General features: G+C 39.8%; 1 protein-coding gene across 3 annotated transcripts in view; it reads right to left on the reverse strand.

Annotated features, from left to right (window-relative positions):
• Positions 1 to 2801: 2801 nt before the first annotated feature.
• Positions 2802 to 21776, reverse strand: part of LOC104590091 (zinc transporter ZTP29-like) — a 48143-nt gene continuing 29168 nt past the window's right edge. For 2 of the 3 annotated variants that reach the window (XM_010248623.3, XM_010248624.3), the window contains exons 9-12: positions 6808 to 6875; positions 4920 to 4976; positions 4693 to 4810; positions 2802 to 3620 (exon numbers count right to left, since the gene is read on the reverse strand). In XM_010248623.3, coding sequence (XP_010246925.1) covers positions 3575 to 3620; positions 4693 to 4810; positions 4920 to 4976; positions 6808 to 6875 — 289 coding nt within the window. In that variant the 3' untranslated portion in view covers positions 2802 to 3574. Of the gene's footprint in view, positions 3621 to 4692; positions 4811 to 4909; positions 4977 to 6807; positions 6876 to 21776 lie in introns of all 3 variants that reach the window. The other variant, XR_016082345.1, reaches the window with a different exon arrangement.

Here is a 21776-nt window from a genome sequence, read left to right on the forward strand (position 1 = left end):
TAATACATTCTTCCTCAGATTTTTAGAGACTGAATCAGGTTTTATTTATAACTAACAATCAATTTTATCAAAAACAATGGGACAGTACCAATGTAATGAATTCAAAGCTTTTCTGCCAATTTTTTTATTTGAGTTAGAAAACTAAATTTAGACTTAATTTGTTACTGGCAGATATGATCATATGAGATAACTTTTTAATGTGAAAATTTATTTATCTCTTTTCTTGAGTAGGAGGCTGGCCGCATGTTTGAATAAAAGCTCTCTTTCCTGAGGGCTTTGGGTTGTTCCCAAATCAACACCCTCACAAAAAACTGAATTTGTTCTTCAAATAAGATATGTTAGGGAAGTATCATAAGGTCTCTCTTGAAGTGGGACTATGTAATAAATAATCAATCAATCTCCTTCAAAAAAAGTTTCATCCTCCAAACACATGATTGGTTGTTTTCTTACATCATAACACCACATATGGAAGATGAAAAGACCCTTGATCTTATCCATCACATGTTAAAGGTTGAGCCTTTTTCCTTTATTTTTTCCTTTATTTTTTTTTTCGTGAGGAGGCTAACCTAACACCCATATGAAAGGTTAAAGCTATGAAGATTTATATTCATAAAAAAAGAAAAAATCTTCCCATAAAAAGTGCTATTGTTACAACCAGGCACATGTGATCAACAAGATAAAACAGAACTTGACTGCAGATGGTACATAGAAATCAATGTCCTTTAGTCGTCCCACTGACACCTCTCAATAACAAGAAAATAACAATCAATGACAGCTTCAATTAAACGTTTATTCATGGCAAAGGAAAATCAAACTCTAAGTGAAATTATACAATTTGTGGTTCAAATTCATGGAGATTGGAGAATGTTGTTGTAAGATCGCAATTAAATGAAGCTGTATGGGCCCCAAACTTATCTCTTTGTCGTCTAAAGTTCATAGTGGGGAGCCCCATGACCAATATTACTTGTCGAATCTTAATGCTTTTCATGTGATTACCAAATACTAGTCAAAAGAAGAAATCTCTCCTGCATAATAATTACAAAGATAAGCCACTAATTGCTCATTAGTCCTCTCTTTTCAAGATGCTTCAACATCACCCTTTTATGGGCTTACATTGGGATGTACCAGTAAAGCCCAAATCTGTCAGAATATGGGCAATTCAGTAAAAAGTCAATGTGCCCATGATATTGAAATGCAGAAGCTTTTGCTTCAATAACAGGCAAATTAGCTGTTTGCCCTGAAATCAAACAATTAACTAGATATAGCATAATCTGATTGCTACAGTTTTGGCTACAGACAAGCAGGGCACCCATTATTTCATCAATAAGGGACCAATAACACAAGTCACACATCTACTATTTGGATTGGATGGTAGCTTATCATATGATATATTTGTGTATGTATTGAGTCTAATCAAACCTTCTATGGATTACCACTGTAAATATGTAAGATGTTGTCAAAATATCATGGTATATTTTTTAGTGCAGCCATTATTATCAATTAAGGATCGTTCTATATCTTCCCCATTTGGCTCCTGTTCCATATCTTTTGTTGGGATAACTTTAGATAGCATTTAAAGGAGCACATTGAATCTATCTGTGGTTAGGCTAGTTCTCTAAAGAGTGGTTCCTCTTCCCAATAAAGTTTGAAAAATTTCCCCCTCTTTCTCCTTTAGTTGATGACACACTTTTCTTCTCTTTTGCTTTAAGTATAGGTGTCTTTATCTCCCTCTACCAATAACCCAATCTCTCTCTCTCATTTAACTTTGAAAATCCAATCAAAAGCTTACTTTTTCTCTCAAAGAATAAAAGTTAGGACAAGACAACTTTAACACCATAAATCATTTATAGGATCTATGTTTTATATATGACATGTTTGGAAGTTGCATTCAAAAGCCATTAATCTCGTTGCTTCTATAGAAGTGTAGAATTTATGAGAATGGACCCATACCTTCTTTCATTGATGGTCCAACGAAATCAACTCTCAGACAACTCCCCTCGGAAGTTATGAGATGTATGAAATTCCCTAAATTCATAAATGCAAGCTTTGAAATGGAGAAATGCAGCTCATTATACATGAATTTTCTTATTATATATCTAGTTTTCCTATGTTCTCCATTTATGGGTTGCAGTTGGATGTCTTCTTGTATGGCACATGTAATGTAAAACACGCACTTGTGTGGAAGAGAAGCCAATTTCCAAGAATGGAGAAGCAAATCTGCTTCTGAATTCCAAGCTCTCCAACACTTGATATTCATTTCCAGTGAACCATTTCATGGGCAAGAGCAAGGTAAAAGAAAAAATTGAGGGTGAATGTCTTAGTAATCTTGGGCTCGTGGCGCCATTACACGTACAACAAATCAACGATTGCAGTTTATGAAACCCTCCTTTCTCTTAGGATTTCATCCACCACTTTCAAGTTTAGCCCCATAAGACCAGACCTAGTGCCCCATGTAAAATCGTTCATGTCCAAAGGATTTATACAAGAGGGACCATTCCTTGGCGCAATAGTAAAACCTCAGGCTGACAAGTGTGAGAATGCAGATTTGAGCTTCCAAGGCCTGGGATAGACAGATCTAACATTGGGTTTTGGCCCTTTTTTATTCAAACAAAATAAAGAACCAGGCACAACTTAAACCTTCCAACCAAAATACTCCTTGACTGTTTCATCAATTTATTTCTAATTTGGAATAAAGCTTGCAACAGTACTTGGCTAGGTCCCTTAACCTCTATTAGTATTATCCCTTGTAGTAGCTTGATGAGCTAGTTAACTCCCAATCCCAAAATCTGAATCCAGAAATCTTTAAACAGTCAGATGTTTTTCTTATAGAAATCTTATAGAAACCTCTTTAGAATCCTATGCCTTACAGATGAATGGAATGAATACAAGTAATATAACTAATCTTGCATTTGATTTCAGGGGAATAATTTAAAAGAAAAGGCTGTCAGAAAAATAAACCATTAATCCTAGGGTTGATAAGATCACCAAGTTCTGATCCTCCTTTTTTTAAGTGCATCTCTCAGCAATCAGGTAAACCATCAACCTAAAAAGAACAACTGTCGGAATTTCTAAAAAGACACCCTGTTTACCAGTCATCCATTAATCAAATAAACTGTCCTGCAGGTTCTAATACTTTCTGCTGGACAACTCTGCATTTCTCTGGACACTGAATGGGCCCCAAGCTTTCTCGGTTACAACCACTTCCATCAGTGGATATTGATTCCATATCGAAAGCAAAATGCTTCTCACTGGCGATTTTATTACAACAATTTTGAGTCATGACAACGATGTGAATATATTTTGAATAGGCACTCAAGGGAGGAAATAGAACCAGATATGTGGAGAATATAACACATGAACCTCTTTTTTTTTCCTTCCCTTTTCTGTTTCCTTTTTTTCTTTTGTGACTATTTCCATTCTGCAGATGATAAAACATGCCTTCCTTCAGAAGAAGCTGATGATGTATGCTAGACAACTTGTTGGCTATCAAGTAAATAAAAGCAATGAACATATGAAGAGCCTAGGTTGGTTATCTTGGAATGCACAGACATTCTTCAGTCCTCATCCAGTACAGTTACAAGTTAATCTCCTTCGGCAAACTTATTTCAAGAAGATATAAACTGCAAAAGTAAGAGAAATGTAAAAAACACAATACACAAGTGGAAAAAACAATCAGAAATATATGTACTCATCCAACTGAAGGCAATGCTACTATGCTAGTAGCAGTAGAAATGCATCTAAAATCTAGCTAGCAATAATCTAACTGTCGTTCTATCATCATCAATCCATTTGACCATAATTAGACAGTTGTAATGAATGGGCCAAGCACACCATGCAATCATTTGGTAGCCCTATGCATCATTCATAGGACAGGAAGAAGGCTGCAATCCTAGGAAAAGCATATTTGTAGTGTGCAGAAGGGACATTCATCATGCGCCATAGGCCATACTAAAGCATACTTCCATGAAATCCATATTGATAGCTGGAAGTGTCCAATTTTAGATGGTCTAGCAGGTTTCAATCTACTTGACAAAAGCAAGACAGGATTTTCTATGCCAACATGTTTGATGTTCCATACAAACTTAGATTGAGAAACCTATAGCTGAAACCTCCACTTTTGGTGGCTCATAACTAGATATCCAATATTGAATTTTTTTGTGCAGGAAAATCAACAGAAAATTCTGATAAAACAACAGTGAGCAAGAATTTTATGTTTTTAAGTTTAGTTATTTATTTCTTTCTATAAGAAATACCAAAACAGCTCTGTGATGCTTACCAGAAGAACTTCATAACAAGGTTTCTTTTTTTTTTAATTGTCTGGATAGAATTAACAGAAACTATGTTGTTAACTGTACAGTTTCGTCTTTATAACAATTAATTTTAGTATGAATGCAGTTCTAAATCAACCAAAATTTCAGTGAATAAAATTCTCCATATATATAAGGTCATTTTGATTTGTTTCACCCCCCCCCCAAACAAAACAAAAAACATGTTAACTATCAAGTATGTTGGACATGACATTCAATTCACTGGCATTACCGCTTGAACTACAATGCTCCAACTGCTCTAGATATCCTTACAGACATGTAGAGATGTTAATCAGACTAGTGATATTTTAGCCATTTCAACTTATATTCTTCCTGTTAAACTGAAGAATGTAAAGTGGTTTCTCTTAATTATGAACTGGATTACCTTGCAGACATGAAAGCCATTCCAAAGAAAACAGACTTGACAGCTTGCTTCTGCCCCGCATAATCAAATGACAAGGGTAGCATTTCATGCAAGGTAAGAAAAGCCATTACTCCACCAACTGCATGGGAAATATACATATATAAGGTAAAAGACCAGAAACCAATAAATATAATTTTGGTTTATTGACTTGAAAATCACAAGACACAGATTGTATCACTTTAGCAAACCTGCTCCAAGCAATCCTTCAAGAATTTCAGGGCTTAGACTGATAGGGAATAGGTATGCTGCAAAGGGACAAAAATATTTGAATGTGAATAGTTTAATAATTTATTTTAGAACAATGCATAGCAAATTGGTCTTGTATCATGGAAGTAGGGGTGGACATGAATCAAGCTATTCACATGCCATTCGAGCTCAGCTCATGAAAAGCTTGGAGCTGAGCTCAAGCCCAATACACAGGCTCAATTGCTAATTGATTCAAGCTCAAATAATATGAAGCTCAGCTTGTGAAGCTCACAAGCCTCACTGAGCTTATATATAATTTTTTTTATTTTTATATGTATAATAAGAAATAATTTTTTATATGTATAATAAAAAATATCTTTTATACGTATAATTTTTATTGTTTTTTCTATGCAACTTGGCTCATTGTCAAGCTCAAGACAAGCCAAGGTCGAACATATAAGCTTTTGAGTTGAGCCAAATTCAAGCTAGTATTTCTAGCTAGAATCGAGCATGTGCCCAAACTTGAGTCTTATGCTTTTCTACTGAGCTGAGCTCAAATAGTCTAATATTCAGCTTGGCTGAGCTCAGCTCATATCCACCCCTATTTAGGAGAGGTAGACTGGATACAGACCCAACCTTGGGCATTTTTTGCATAAAGTGGCCATTCACAAACTCAAAGCTGCATTCTCACACTTTGCTATCCGAAGATTTTACCATTACACCACATATCTGTAATACAAAGTCATTTCAAGTGGGTTACCTAACTTTCAGAACAACCAGGTCCCACAGACAATATACCAGACAGTTCAAAATGGAAATGTAAGGCTTATATTGAAAAAAAAAATGGAAAAAAAATGTCTTGTTGGCATTTTTTTTGTTTCAACACACACAAGGAACTAAATCCATCTTGACACAAATAAAATTCTAAATATACTGAGATATATAGAAGTTTTTTATGCTGCAAATGCTGCATTCTTTTCCTTCTGTTGTACGCATACATTAATTGAGGTGGAAAAAAATAAAAGAACCTGATAGTTTTATCTTTCTGCTTTCTCGATTATTTGAATAGATGTTGTATTTTATTGATAAAGAAAAAGAAATAAAGGTAAAGATGTTGCCAACCAGTCATTGTTTTGCAACTATAGAAAAAGTGTATTTCCAAGATGTAGAACAATGCATGGGAGTTGGGACCATTATCTTCTGGATCTGAGCTAGGATGAAAAAAGATCTGATCTAGCACATTCTATTGGATAGCCAAAAACATGCAATCAATTCAAATTGCAGAAAAGAAGAATTCAATCATTCAGGCGGGACATCTACTCTAGAATATTAAATATCAAACAAACTTGTTTATTTCCTGAAAAACCATTTTATTGTATAGGCTCCATTTAAAAGAGGAAAAAGTACTCATTTCTTCAAAGGAGTAACCAATGGTCTACAAATAGCAACAGAAGGCATGCTGTGTGTTTATGCATGTAAAAGCGTCTATAGTTGACCTCACCCATAGCTACCCTGTTGGGGAATGGTGTTGAATGTGGCCACCCCAAACCATCTATCAGATAAGAGACCTACCAAGTATTCATTCACCATGTCCATGTCACCCCTATACCACATCTTTTTATTGGAGCTCCATCCAGGTCATCATAGTGAAAACCCCCAGATTTTAGTTCAGAAACTGTTCAACAAAAAGTGTTTATTTTGGACTCATAGCAAAGGCCTTTTCAAATTTCAACTGAAATGTACCACATGAACAAATGGCTTTGCAAAAGGTTAATAAGGTATCACTTGCCTTGAGTGCAAGTAGAAGCATATTTTTTTAGTCAAAAATTGAGAAAGAAGGTTCATCACTACACAAAAGCACATATATGTATCAACGACAAGTTAGCATACCTACAATAACCACCCCCATGGGTTCAGCAAATCCAGATAGGGTTGCCAGTTTGAATGCCTGCCATTTGCTGTAGTACGAAGACAAAGTAACCATTTAATGATATTTGAGAACCATTTCAAAGATACAAAAAAAAAAATGCATATAAAATCTGGGAGCTTCTAGATGGTATTAGACTATGCTCTTTCTTAACACAAATGAATTTATTATTTTTTAAAGTAATTCTATTATCTTAGAGGATATTCTAAGATCCAAAATGGACCACTTTCAACTATTAATTTAGTGGATTGTTAGTACCTCCCTGTTACTGATTTTGTTCTTTGAACTTAACCACACTTCCAGGGAAGAAAATATGTTGGCTGATGAGCTGCTAAACTTAAGAGCTTAGATTTTTCTATGTTTGATCCTTGTACTTTCTTTATGGTAAGCCTTTTATATCCACCTCTGATGAGAAAACAACAATGTTGCAAGAAGCCATTTGTTCTTTCTCTTTTCTCACATGACGAGTAGGACATTTTTAAAATTTTTGTTTTGATGCTTTAAATTGTTAAATGAAACAGATCAGTTTTCTAAATCTGAACAAATATATCCTCTTTCCCAACTGTTAGAGTCTACAATACAAGGGTATTTTGGTCCTTTGTCTATCTAATTGAGAGTGAATAGTTTGTTTTGTCTGAGTTTAAGTTATGTGTCCCATACGTAATGAGGGACAATACTGACTTTTGTAATTCAGTTTATACAATATAAATACAAAGTGGGTCGTCTGGGAGAGTAGGCTTTTTCTCTCCTAGACCAAACCCTTCTCTTTCTCTCTTTCTTTATTTATACACTATAAATACAAAGTGGGTCGCCTGTCAGAGTGTGCAACCACTGTTTCGTTTATTTCCTCCAAATTTATACTTCTCTTATGGCTCTTTCTAGTGAATGAGTGATGACACTGATGAGAACAAATTTGGGTTGGTCATAAACACAGATTGTGTCTGTTGATAGAGGGGGTGGTGCAATGAGAGGTGCTGGTCATGGTGGTGGGAGAGATGGAGGAAGTAGTTATGCTGGACATGGGCAGGTACATGAATGCAACTGTTGTGGCCGTAAGGACATTCTGTTAATTTCAGTTATGATTTGTATGGCCCACCATTCACTTGGGCTAGTCATGCTGCAGTTGAAAATCAATCTGATAATGTTACATCAATTGGTAGAACACCTACTTTAGGTGGTGGGAAGGAAAAGGAATCAGTAACTATCATACACGAGGAGTATGTGAAGTTTCACCTTTCTTTTCTTCTACCCTTTGCTAAATCAGGTATAGCTGGCCTAGTTTCCTGTTCCAAACCTACACCTTAAGTAATAGATTCTGAAGCATCAGACCATATAACTGGATCCCCATATTTATTTGTCCTTGTTTCCTCCTCAAACGTCACAGAATGTCACCTTAGTTGATGGTACTACTTCCTTCCAAGGCTCAAAATTTCGATAAGTTACGCCCCGTATCAGGTGTATCGTATCATATCTTTTGGGTTCCGATACGCCTATTTACAGGTGTTTTGGGACCTCACTCTTTTTTAATGAAAAATACTCTTTTTTAGCTCCCCAAAAACGAAATTTTGAAAAAAAAATACTATTTCCGTGTGTATCTAAGTACCGATACGCCTCTACTGATACACAGAGGCGTATCGATACTTTGATCCTTGCTTCCATCACTAGTACTGGTAACGCCTCTTGACTCTAACCTTCACTTTGTATGTGTTTGGTATAGCTTCCCGTTTATTAAATAAACGTTTGTACTTGATTTGTCTTCAAAACCAAGAAAAAGTACTTGATAAACCGTTTATTGACAACTAGGCGCCATTAGGCACCACATCAGCGGAACAGTGAATAAACACTTAACCGTTGGAGGAAGCGTTAAAATGAAACTTCCCCCAACGGTTGGTGTACACATAAATCAAGACCAACTTTTTTACCTATACATACGAATCGGCATGATGGGATAAATGCTGATTTGGCGATGACATGGCACCGTTTATCAAATAAACGGAAGCCTACCAAACACCGCCTTTTATATTCTATGTAATATGTACACAAATTCCCCTTTAGCCTTTTGTTTGAGTAAACTAAATCTCTTAATTGTTTAGTCATTTTTTATCCTTCTTATTGTGTCTTTCAGGATCTCAAGATGGGGAAGATAATTGGTGGACATGAAGATAGAGGATTGTACTATTTGGATGCTGGTGGTGGTTCACAAAAAGCTCTCCATTCTTCTCTCACACTTCAACAATGGCATTATTGTTTGGTTCATTCTTCTTTCGAAGTCTTCTAAGTAGAAGATCAAGACTGTAATCAGTCTTGAATCCTAATAGGTTTTAGGTTTACAAAAACAAAAGAAAAGTGAGAGAAAGGAGAAGGAATAGAAGAGAAACAGGAGAACACAAGGGTTGAAAGGAGGGACAGATTCTAACAGATCTGCTGCCGCCACTCTCTTATTATTTATAGGTTATGTTCAGTACATAATGGAAAGGACAGATCTGCCCTTAGTACTTACATGATAAATAAAGTAAATAAAAACTGAAATAAATAACAACTGAATTAACAAACTGACCCAAACTGACACTACTATAACTGAAACAAATAACTATACATGCTGTCCTACGAACGCAGTGGGGACCACTGCTGTGGGGCCCACATCAGTGTTCTCTACACTCCCCCTCAAGTTGGGAGTAGATATCTATCATTCCCAACTTGGATAGGTCTGTCTCTAATTTCTTCCTTGGTACAGCCTTGGTGAGGATATCCGCGAGCTGCATATTAGATGTGATATACGGAAGACACACTTCTTGTGATGTGACCCTCTCTCGCACAAAATGTCGATCAACTTCGATATGTATAGTTCTGTCATGCTGCACTGGGTTGAGGGCTATATTAATAGTTGCCTGATTATCACAATACAGCATTAAGGGCTTTTCATAGTCAATACCCAACTCTTCAAGTAGTGACCTCAGCCATAAGATTTCAGCCACTCCGTTAGCCATTGACCTGTATTCCGCTTCAGCACTGGAGCGGGAAACAACACTCTACTTCTTACTCCTCCAAGAGACAAGGTTACCTCCCACAAGGGCACAATATCCAGAGGTAGACCTTCTGTCATCAACACTCCCAGCCCAATCGGCATCTGTATAGACCTCCACCGTCATGTGATTATTGTTCTTGAGCAGTATACCTCTACCCGGGCATCTCTTCAAGTATGCTAATATTCTCTCTGCCGCAAGAAGATGAGAAGTTCTAGGGGAGTGCATGTACTGGCTAACAACACTAACTGCATAACTGATATCTGGCCGAGTGAGGCAGAGATATAGGAGCTTTCCAACCAACCGTTGGAACATAACTTTGTCTTCAAGAGGCTCCCCGCCCTCTGCACTAATCTTGTGATTTTGTTCAATGGGTGTATCAGCAGGCTTAACACCCAACTTTCCAGTTTCCGCCAATAGATCTAGAACATATTTTCTCTGAGAGATAACAATCCCCTGCTTGGATCTAGCAACCTCAATACCCAAAAAGTACCGTAGTGCACCAAGATCTTTCACCTCAAACTCTTGATGAAGGAGCTGTTTGAGGGACTCAATCTCATGGCTATCATTTCCTGTCACCACAATATCATCAACATATACTGCAAGTAGTGTCAGAGAGGACTCCACCCTCTTAATGAATAGTGTATGATCTGACTAGGCCTGTACATAACCAAACTTTCCAAGGGCTAATCTGAACCTATCAAACCAAGCTCTAGGTGACTGCTTCAAACCATACAATGCCTTGTTCAGTCGGCAAACCTTCTTACCTGTCTCTGTATCATAGAATCCAGGAAGCAACTGCATGTAGACCTCTTCCTGTAAGTCTCCATTCAGAAAGGCATTTTTAACATCCATCTGGAACAAGGGCCAAGAATGATTTGCTGCAAGGGATAGCAGAACTCGGATGGTGGTCATCTTGGCTACTGGGGCAAAGGTCTCCAAGTAGTCTATACCATAAGTCTGAGTGAACCCCTTTGCGACTAGTCGGGTTTTATACCTTTCAATAGAGCCATCGGCATTATGCTTCATAATGAACACCCATCTGCATCCCACCGGTTTCTTTCCTTTTGTTGGGTCAACCAATGCCCAAGTATTATTCTTCAACAGGGCATCCATTTCGACTTGCATTGCATCTTTCCATTCTGGAACTGATAAGGCTTCTTGCACTGTTCTTGGAATAGGGACATCGGCAATGGAAGTGAGATAGGACCGGTAAGAGAGAGATAGACGATCATAGGATAAGAACTGTGAGATGTTGTGAGCTGTAGAAGTGGTGCAATGTCGTTTCCCTTTGCGAATGGCAATAGGGAGATCAAGGTCATCCACAAGGGGGGAAGTGGCAACAGTGGGAGGTATCTCAGTAGGCTCTGGATCTGGAGCCGCAGAAGGAACTGGAGCTGGCCGGGACTGCCGATGACTAGGATCAACCTGCCTGCATCGCCTGTGATAGACTCTCAACTCCTACTCCCTCTAACCACCCTCACCACTACAGCCTTCATTACCCAGTGGAATAGGTAAAGGAACAGCCCCACTCAAAACAACCCCACTTCCACCAGCCCTGAAGGGATGAGAGATCCAACCCATGGACGCCCAAAGATTGCGGAATAAGGGGCGAATTTCAAAAATTTTTCTCTCCCTTCAACTGGGAATCGCATTCCCTATTTTAGAAAATCATATTTTCAAAGATCATTCTTGAAACCATGAACTGAACTAGATCTGAATCAAAAGGTGTAGGAAAGGATTATACCTGATACGGAGAAGTAGTATTTCCCAACGAAGGTGTTCACGCCCAAGGAAGGATCCAAAAACTACTCCCACTGAAGATGGCGCAGTGCAGGATGGAGCAGAATCAGCAATGTTCTTCTCCAAGAACTCTGTCCTTTGCAAGAATCAGCAGGATGGCACGTGAGCACAGCTTCCTATCAATTCTTCCTCCAAGAACTGATGTCAAGATCCAATCTTGACTTCTCCCACAACTGGAGATCGAACTGGCAAACAGGGCAGCAAGAGCAGGGAGGCGGCAAGAGAGTATTTGTAGGGTGCAGAATTCTCTCTTATTGTGATTTCAGCACTGAAGAAAATCTGATGTGATGTCTAAAGGCTGCCGCCCCCTCCTTCTTTTGTTAACCTAAAGGATCAGCTCCTAATCCCATTAGGAGCTGCTTATCCAAATCATATTTGGATCAGCCTTCTCTTCAGGTGATAAGGATAAACCCTTATCTTATCTGTAGATTAGATTAGCCTTCTCCTAATCTCATTAGGAGGTTTCAAGACCCTATCCTATCTGCTAATCCATCTCAGAATTCACCCCTTTAATTAACTAGATAAATAGTCCAATTCGAAATGGGCTTTAGGCCCATTAAGCTTATGTGTTCACTTAACCTTCCTAACTACTACCCAGTTGGGCTTCCTTGTATGGCGTGGGACCCGAGCACTGATCTACACATCAGCCACATGGGTTCGGCCCAACCTTTGTTACAAGGCCTGGCCGAATACACTGTTATGGACAGTGCACCCCCTGAAACCCATCAAATGAGCTCTATGGGCCCAACACTTACCCTAAGTGGTCCCTGGGCCAAGCCACCTTGTAACACCCAGGGACTGTGGGCAGATGCAAGATTAGCTCATCAGGTATTATCCTCAATGGTCTTACACTTAACCTCTCAGCCCATAATGATCAAACACTGCCCGACAAGGGAGGACCTCTCCCTTGGCTGCAAAGAACAGTGTTGCACTCTCTGCTTATATGGATCCCGGGAATTAAAACCTTCTTACAAACATTTGAGAAACCATAATATATATACTTTTATATCTCATATAAAATATACTTTGCAAAAACAAATCTCAACAGTTGAAATCGGCTGCCGGCAGTCTTGGTTTCCATCAGTGAGAGTGCATCCCCGATCATTACCTTTGTCCGACAAAGGGGCTGATCCTGTCACTATGATCACCCACTCAGATGAATTCTCGGACTGTCCCAACATACCCGGGTTTTGACCCCTGCTAAGGATCTCACTGATTGGTACATCAAATACAGCCCAATCCGACACGTAGTGCAGTATCATAATCGAGTCTAGGGGTCGGGTGTAACTTTCCAGTTTTGCCCATCAATCTCCAAGGTCCAGGGCAATACTGGAAATCTGGTCCAGTTCAAAGATTCAATTAATCCTACACTGTATGTGCCTAGGGTCTCACCCTGGCAACTGAGACAGGCCACCCCAACCGACTTGGTGGCACCACAGTGTCAGCCTTGTCAGGATAGGTCTCCCCAGACCGATCCACTGGCTGTGAACATTCTAAACTAACACGAGTCTCATTAAATGTCCAATTTAAGGGTATTACACAGAAACATACCAAGGGAACATGAATCAAATATGCACTTTTATTCATTTACAATAAACTCATAAAGTACATCATTCTGATTGAAGCTAAGGGCATACAAAACTGTCTAATAGCCCCACTTCCACTCTCACTGCTCTCCCCCCGAGGAAAGAAACTCAAAACAGCCCCACTCTCACTGCTCTCCCCCTGAGGAGAAACCCTAGGATAATAGGGTGTCTCCTCAAAGAAGGTGACATCCATGGAGATAAACCTTTTCCCTGAAACCGGATCATAGCAGCAATAACCCTTTTGAGTTTGTGCATAACCAAGGAAAATGCATTTGGATGCCTTAAGTTCAAACTTGGAATGATGAAGCCCGAGAAGCTGAACGAAACAGGTACAACCAAAGGTTTTAAGGGGAACAATGAACAACTCCTCATCTGGGTATAGAAGGGAAAAAGGGGTTTTCATATCAAGAACCCAGGAAGGAACTCAATTAATGAGATAAACTGCCGTGAGGATAGCATCACCCCATAAGCGAATAGGTACATTGGAGGTAAACATAATGCTTCTAGCCACCTCCAAGATATGCCTATTCTTCCTTTCGGCAACGCCGTTCTGCTATGGTGTATAAGGGCAAGTGCTCTGGTGAATAACTCCATGACTAAGAAGGTAGGAGGTCAATGGCTGAGCAAAGTACTCCTTTGCATTATCAAATCTAAGGACTTTGATTTTGGCCCCAAACTGAGTGAGAATCATCTGATGGAAGTTTTGGGTCAGAACAGGAACCTCATCCTGAGAACGCATAAGATAGACCCAAGAAAAGCGGGTATGGTCATCAACAAACAGTAGAAAATATCTATACCCACCCATAGAAGAGATATGATATGGCCCCCAAACATCAGTATGCACAATATCAAAAGAGGAATTACTCCTTTTATTACTTAAATAATAAGAGGTTCTACAATGTTTGGCAAACTCACAACTCTCACACCTCAACTTTGATAACTCAACAGACTCAAATAAAGCAGGAAACAGACTCTTCAAAGACTTAAAAGACAAATGACCTAATCGATTATGCCAAAGCATAACCGGACTCACAGACTGGGAAACAAAAGACTTCTTATCCATTGACTCCTCCCGACAAGAACTCTCTCCAAGCAAATAGATCCCGTTCGTCTCACGGCCAGTCCCAATCACCTTCCTCGTCTCCAAGTCCTGAAAAACACATCAGTCAGGGAAAAAGGTTACTGAACAGTTCATGTGTTTGGTAATACTACTAACTGAAAGCAGGTTAGTATCAAGCTTAGGAACATGCAAGACAGAAGATAAAGAGATAGTATCCGATAGCTTGATGTCCCCCTTGCCTGAAATGGGAACAAGAGAGCCATCAGCAATGGATACTCTATCTCGGCCAGAGGACAAGTGATAAGAAGTGAACAATGATGGCAAGCTAGTCATATGGTCGGATGCACCTGAATCTATTACCCAGTAGTGGTCAATATTACTTGGAGCTGAAGCATGGTAAGCTGAGGCTCGAGTACCTGAATGTGCAAATGCAGATGTGGCAGGAGCTGATGGTGACTGAGATGGTTGAGCTGAACTCCCAACTTCCTTTTCCAACTGTATGAGGGCAGCCCGAACAACGGCTAAAGTCTCTAGGGATGTGCCTGATGAGGATGCTGAATCAGTGTTCACGGCCACATGAGCATTACCCTTCTTATTTCTTAGTTTTGCTGGGACCAAGTGAGGATGTAGCTTCCAATAAGTATCTTTTGTGTGCTTGGGTTTCTTGCAATGTTCACATACCAGATCCCGTTTATCTTCATTCTTCCGGTCTCTTTCTGGATCACCCCCTGACTTAGGTTTAATAGCTGTCAGGGCTGGGAAAGGGGGCTGAGGCTGCATCATGACTTTCCTCCTGGTCTCTTCACTATGCACCAGGGAGTATGCTTGAGAAAGGGTCACACTATCTCTTGTCAATATCTATTGTCGCACAAAGTCATATTCTGAATTCAAACACCAGCCAGAAACTCAAATACCCTATTCGTCTCGACTTGCTTTTTGTGAGTCTGTGCATCTTTGGGACTCTCCCACTCAAGGGTCTCTAGATGGTCAATCTCATGCCACAAGGATTTCAAGGTAGAGAAGTAGACAGAAACTTTTCATAGTACTTTTGTCTAGAGGTCAAATATCAGTGTAAAAGAATAGGCCCTAAGTCACCTTTCTCTTTGCCACCTTATGTCTTTGGTTGTGTTAGTTTTGTGCACAAGTTGGGTCCAAGCCTTGAAAAACTTGATTCTTGGGCTATTAGGTGCACTTTTCTTAGTTATTAACAAACCCAGAAAGGTCATAAGTATTATGACCCTGCCCTTACTTTCTTTAAGAGTTTACCCTTCGATTCTAGAAGGGAACCATCATCTTTAGTCCCTCTTCTGTCTCCTACTCCCAACGTGTTCATCCCCACTCTCGAGGAGCCTATACAACCATCAATTCATAGTGTACACAAGACGTGAACAGGATCCAGTTGATCTTTCACCATCTGAACAAGAGCAACTATTTCAACCTCAGCCCCAGCTCCAATTTCTAATCCACCACCAATGCCTTTGCTGTCAATAGATCCTTCAGCATATGACCTTGATCTCCCCATTGCTCTCCATAAAGGTAAGCCTTCTTGCGTTAATCATCCTATTTCTTGTTATGTTTCCCTGGCTCACTTGTCTCCTACCTATCAAAAGTTTTTTCCATATCTTTCTTCTATTTCAATTCCTCATTTTGTCTAGGAAGCTCTTGCATCCTCTAACTAGAAGAAGGTGATGGATAAAGAATATACAGTTGGGACCTCACCTCCTTACCTCCTTGAAAGCAAGTTGTTAGATGTAGATGGGTGTATACAGTGAAACATCATTAGGATAATAGTGTTTAGAGGTCTAAAGCCCAACTGGTTGCCAAGGGTTACACATAGGCACATGGTGTTGATTATTTAGATACCATTTCTCTAGTGGCAAAAATGGGTTCAATACAAGTACTTATCTCCTTGGCTACCCACTTTGGTTGGACTTTGTTTCAACTTGATATTAAAAATGCTTTTCTTTATGGTGCCCTTCAAGAAGTGTATATGGAGCAACCAATGTTTTAAAAGCACAAGGTGCATGAGAAGCACAATTTTGAAAAGGTGCACACCTGCACTAAAGCACAAGGCGCACCAGGCATGTTCCTTTTGAAAGTGTTGCACCCAAGGGCTAGGCGAGGCACATACCTTAAAATGTGCCTCACCTAAGTGCTTAGATGTGCCTTTTAAATCACTAGGAGAAACTCCCTGAGTAGTTGCTCAAGGGGAGGTAGGAAAGGTATGTAGACTGAAGAAAGCTATTTATGGGCTGAATCAATTACCACAAGCCTAGTTTGGTCAATTTAGTAATGTGGTGCAGGAATTTGGTCAATGTCAGTGAAGTGTTGACCACTCAATTTTCAATAGAAATATCTCCTCTGGTAAGATCATTTTGGATATTTATGTTGATGACATAGTTATTACAGGGAATAATGTATAGGGAACTGGTGAGTTAAATAGTTTCTACAGTAGCACTTTCAAACCAAAGATCTAGGATCTTTAAAGTAATTCTTGGGAATTGAAGTAGCAAGGTCAAAGTAGGGAATTTCTCTGTCACAACGTAAATGTCCCTGACATGTCAGATGAAGTAGGGTTGTTAGGAGACAAGCCAGTTAACACTCCCATGGATCCTAATGTGAAGTTGAATGATAGTTGGGAGGAGTTGTCGAGTGATCCTAGAAGATATTGGAGACAAAAGGGAAAACTAATCTATCTCACCATTACTAGGCCTAACATTTCCTTCAATGTAGGACTGTTGAATCAATTCATGCAAAATCCTAGAACTACTCACTAGGATAGTGGTGGGTGTTGAGGTATTTGAAAGGCTCTCCAGGCCGTGGGATGTTATATAAGAAATGGGGAGACTTGGTGCCCAAAGGATACTCAGATGTAGATTGGGCAGGATCCATAGTGGATAAGAAGTCAACTATAGGGTATTCTACCTTCCTTGGTGGAAACCTTCTTACTTGGAACTTTGGAAGAGTAAAAAGTAGAGTGTGGTAGCTATAAGCAGTGTTGAAGTTGAGTACAGGGCAATGACGCATACAACTTATGAGTTAATTTGGTTAAAGCATCTGGTTCAAGAGATTGGAGTTCTCGTGTCTAAGCCCATAAAATTGTTTTGTAGCAATCAAGCTACTACACATATTGCTTCTATTAGTGTCGAGTATGTAGGTGTATTTCTGTCTTTATACTTGTGTTGAGGTTGCTGATGTATAATATTATATTAGAACTAGTGTCCCTCACTTAAGTAGGGACACATGTGTCTTTTCCATTATATTAATAATATAAAACATATCTGGCCGAATGGGAGAGGCAATTTTCTCTCATTCGAACCAGACTTTTCTTCTCTCCTTTTCTCCTCCTTTTCTCTCTCTCTCTTCTTGGCTGTTATCAGACTAACAGAATTCAAGGGCAGGCCGAATCATAATATGGTATCAGAGCTCAACTAAGCAACTCGGATCTGCCTAGATTTCTGTTTTCTGTGTACCCAGTCTAGGGTTTTCTCTTGGTTTCTTTGCCATCGGTTGGAGATAAGGGAAAGGGCTGAAAAGGAGTGGTCACCCTCTTCCCTTGGAGGTCTCTATGCCTCCAGTTGTGTTGTTCGTGGTCGGTTGTTGTGGTTTCTAAGAAGCTCTCCCCTAATCGATGAAGAGAAGAGGGCTGATTTGTGTGGTGCAGTATGTGTCTTGTGTGGTTTGAATTTCTGGCAATGAGGTAAGAGATTTCTGTGTTTTTTTTTTTTGTTATGAATCAAATAGGAAGTATGTTTTAGATCATATGGTTAGATTTCAGACTGTAGTGTGCTAGGGTTTATGCTATTTTTAGTGTGATTCAAAGGGGGAGTGGTCCAGTGTGGTGAGATTTCAGATAGTTGTGGGCCAGGGTTTGTGATGTAAAGAGTGCAATCTTCAACAATAACAAGTGCTGAAACCAGTGTGATCAGTGTGTGGTGTTGCAGTGTGCCGAATTCAGTAATAACAGAATTCAACAATGGGAGATAGCAATGATATCAAATCTAATGTGATGATACCTACTGACTACCTGAATGTTCAAATGACCTCCATTAAATTGAATGGAGAGAATTATGTACCTTGGGCTAAATCTGTAGAAGTTTTTCTAAAGGCAAAGAAGAAGGTGAAACACATAAGGGAGGAAAAACCCTTCACTGATTCTCATGAGTATGATAACTGAGAACAAGAGGATGCACGGATTATCACGTGGTTATGGAACAGTATGGAACCCAAGATTAGTGTAAATTTCATGTTTCTTGACATTGCCAAAGAAGAGTGGGACCATGCAAAGAAGTTGTATTCCGGACAAGACAATAGAACCAGAGTACATCAGTTGTATCAAGAATACTTTAATCTGCAACAGGGCAATCAAAGTTTCGAGGAGTACTATGCTAGTATGAGAAACATTCGTAATGAGTTGAATGTTTATTACCCCTTCACTTCTGATGTCAAAATTCAGCAACAAAAAAGAGAACAACTTGATGTGACTCGATTCTTATTGGGGCTGAAATCTGAGTATGAACCAGTGCGGGCTCAAATACTAGGAGGGTTAGCTCTCCCTTCCTTAGAAGAGGTGTTTGCTCGACTTTGGAGGATTTCCATTGGATCTACTGAGAACTCTAATGTTTTCGATAGATCAGCCTTCCAAATATTGAGGGGCTGTGGTGTTAGAGGTGGAGCTCGAGGAGCTTAGTTTGGCCGTAATGGTAGCAGTGGCTCGGTATATGGTCGGAGTGGTGGTGGTGGACCTACATATAACAGTGGTGATGGTCGTACTGGAGGTAGAGATTCAGGGGGAGGACGTGGTTCGGGTCCAAGGAGGTTTACTCATTGTAGTATGGATGGACATACCATTAATTATTGCGATGACTTGCATGGTCCACCCTCAACCTAGGCCTATCATGCCATGACAACAAAGTCGTTCAGCTGATCAAATACTTCCTACATCCACAAATGTTCCCGAGAAGGAGATGATGAGTGTCCTCCGTGATGAGTATGAGAGGTTTGTCCAGTCCACATCACAGCAGAACACGGCTACTCTCGCACACTTAGGTATGGCTTGTTTGGCATCCACACCCAATCCCTGGATTATTGACTCCAAAGCCTCCGATCACATGACTAGAACTCCAGGTGTGTTCTCTTCCATCTCTCATTGCTCAACATCACAATCTGTTACCCTTGCTAATGGTTTCACATCCTCCATTTGTAGTGTTGGCAATGTTAACATGCCCCCTTAATATTTATCCTCAGTTTTGTATGTCCCTAAATTTCTGTTTAACCTTATGTCTGTTAATACCAAGTCACTCAATTGCTCTATTACTTTTTACCCTTCTTCGTGTGTATTTTAGGATCTCAAGATGGGGATGAAGATTGGTGGAGGGCATGAAGCTGGTGGATTGTATTATCTTGACGGCAGTGGAAGAACATCAACAACTCTCCAGTCATCTCTCTCTCCTCTCTAGTGGCACTGTCAATTTGGTCATCCTTCGTTGAAAGTTTTGAAGTCTTTGGTCCCTTCATTGAGTCAACTTTCTGTTTTAGATTGTGAGTCGTGTCAATTGGGGAAACATCACCGTGCTCCCTTTAGTCCTAGGGTTGATAATCGTGTGTCGAATCCTTTTTCTTTGGTTCATTCAGATGTTTGGGATCCTTATAAAGTGATGTCATACAATGGGTATAGATATTTTGTCATTTTTGTTGATGATTTTTCAAAGATGACGTGGCTCTATTTAATGAAAGAAAGGAGTGAATTGTTTACCATCTTCCAAAAATTTTATACTAAGATTCACAACAAATTTGGTGTTCACATTAAAATTTTTCGTTCCGATAATGGCCATGAATATTTCTCTTCATCATTTCAAGAATACTTGGACCAACATGGCATTATACATCAGACCTCATGTACCTACACCCCAAAACAAAATGGGGTGGCTGAGAGAAAAATTTGTCATCTTTTGAAAACAGCTCGATCCCTCATGCATCACATGAATGTTCCCAAACCCTTTTGGAGTGATGCGGTGCTTACTTCTTGCTTCTTAATTAATCGGATGCCTATGTCTATCCTTGATGGTCACTCCCCATTCACTACCTTGTTTCCCACCTTGTCTCTGTTTCCTCTTTCTCCTCGGGTTTTTGGGTGTGTCTACTTCGTCCATAATCTAAGCCCAAGAAAAGACAAGTTAGATGCACGGTCCATTAAGTGCATCTTCCTTGGCTATTCCCGGACCCAGAAAGGGTATGTGTTATCATCCTAGCTCTCGACGTTCCTTTGTGTGTGCGGATTCTGTCAAGTGTATACACATCGCCCACATGTACCGGCTGCTCCTCCAACTCCATCAACGTCAACAGATCCAGCAGTTGTCCCCACACCAGCCCCAAACCCAATATCTGATCTTGATCTTCCCATTGCCTTGTAGAAAGGTAAACGCACTTGTACCCTTCATCCTATTTCTAATTATGCTTCACTCACTCACCTTTCCGCTTCCCATCGCCAATTTATCTCTTTGTTATCCTCTGTTGTTGTCCCTAAGGATGTCCAGGAAGCCCTTGCCTCTTCAGGATGGTGCTGTGCAATGGAAGAACTCTCAGCTCTAACTCATAATCATACTTAGGGCCTCACCACTCTTCCTCCTGGGAAGCAGGCTGTCGGTTGTAAGTGGGTTTATACTGTTAAGTATTTACCTGATGGTAGTGTAGAGCGACTGAAAGCTAGATTGGTTGCAAAAGGGTACTCCGAAACCTATGGTATTGACTACACTGAGACCTTCTTCCCAGTGGCTAAGATAGGTTCGGTTCGTGTTGTGATCTCACTTGCTGCTATGTATGATTGGCCCCTCTATCAGCTTGATATCAAGAATGCTTTCTTGCATGGTGATTTGCTCGAGGAGGTTTATATGGAGCAACCACGGGGTTTGTTGCTCAGGGGGAGGATGGTAAGGTGTGCAGACTAAAGAAGGCTATTTATAGGCTTAAACAGTCTCCTCGAGCATGGTTTGGTAGATTCAGTGAGGTGGTAAAAAAGTTTGGTATGAAACAATGCCAAATTGATCATTCAGTCTTCAACCATGACTGGCAATAAAAGATAAATCCAAGTGTAACGCGAATAATCATCAATAAAAAGGATAAAGTACTTGTAACGCCCCATGGTTGGCATGTGATATGGCCCCCACACATCAGAGTGAACAATATGAAAAGGAGAAAGTGATCTTTTATTGCTAATTGAATGTCTACAATGCTTTTCCAGCTCACATGATTCACAATGAAGACTCGATAAAGACACTCCTTTAAACATATCTAGGAACAGATGACTCAAAGCAGAAAAAGACAAGTGACCAAACCAAAAATGACATAATAAAATTGTTAACAGACTCTAACACGACTGACTCTAAGGCAACTCCATGAGCCCAAAGCTTGATCCGGTGTGTCCAGCAAGTATATTCCGTTCGCCTCATGGCCACTCCCAA

This window comes from Nelumbo nucifera, chromosome 2 (genome assembly GCF_055504915.1).
Source record: "Nelumbo nucifera cultivar China Antique chromosome 2, China Antique-T2T, whole genome shotgun sequence".
Lineage (NCBI taxonomy): Eukaryota > Viridiplantae > Streptophyta > Magnoliopsida > Proteales > Nelumbonaceae > Nelumbo > Nelumbo nucifera.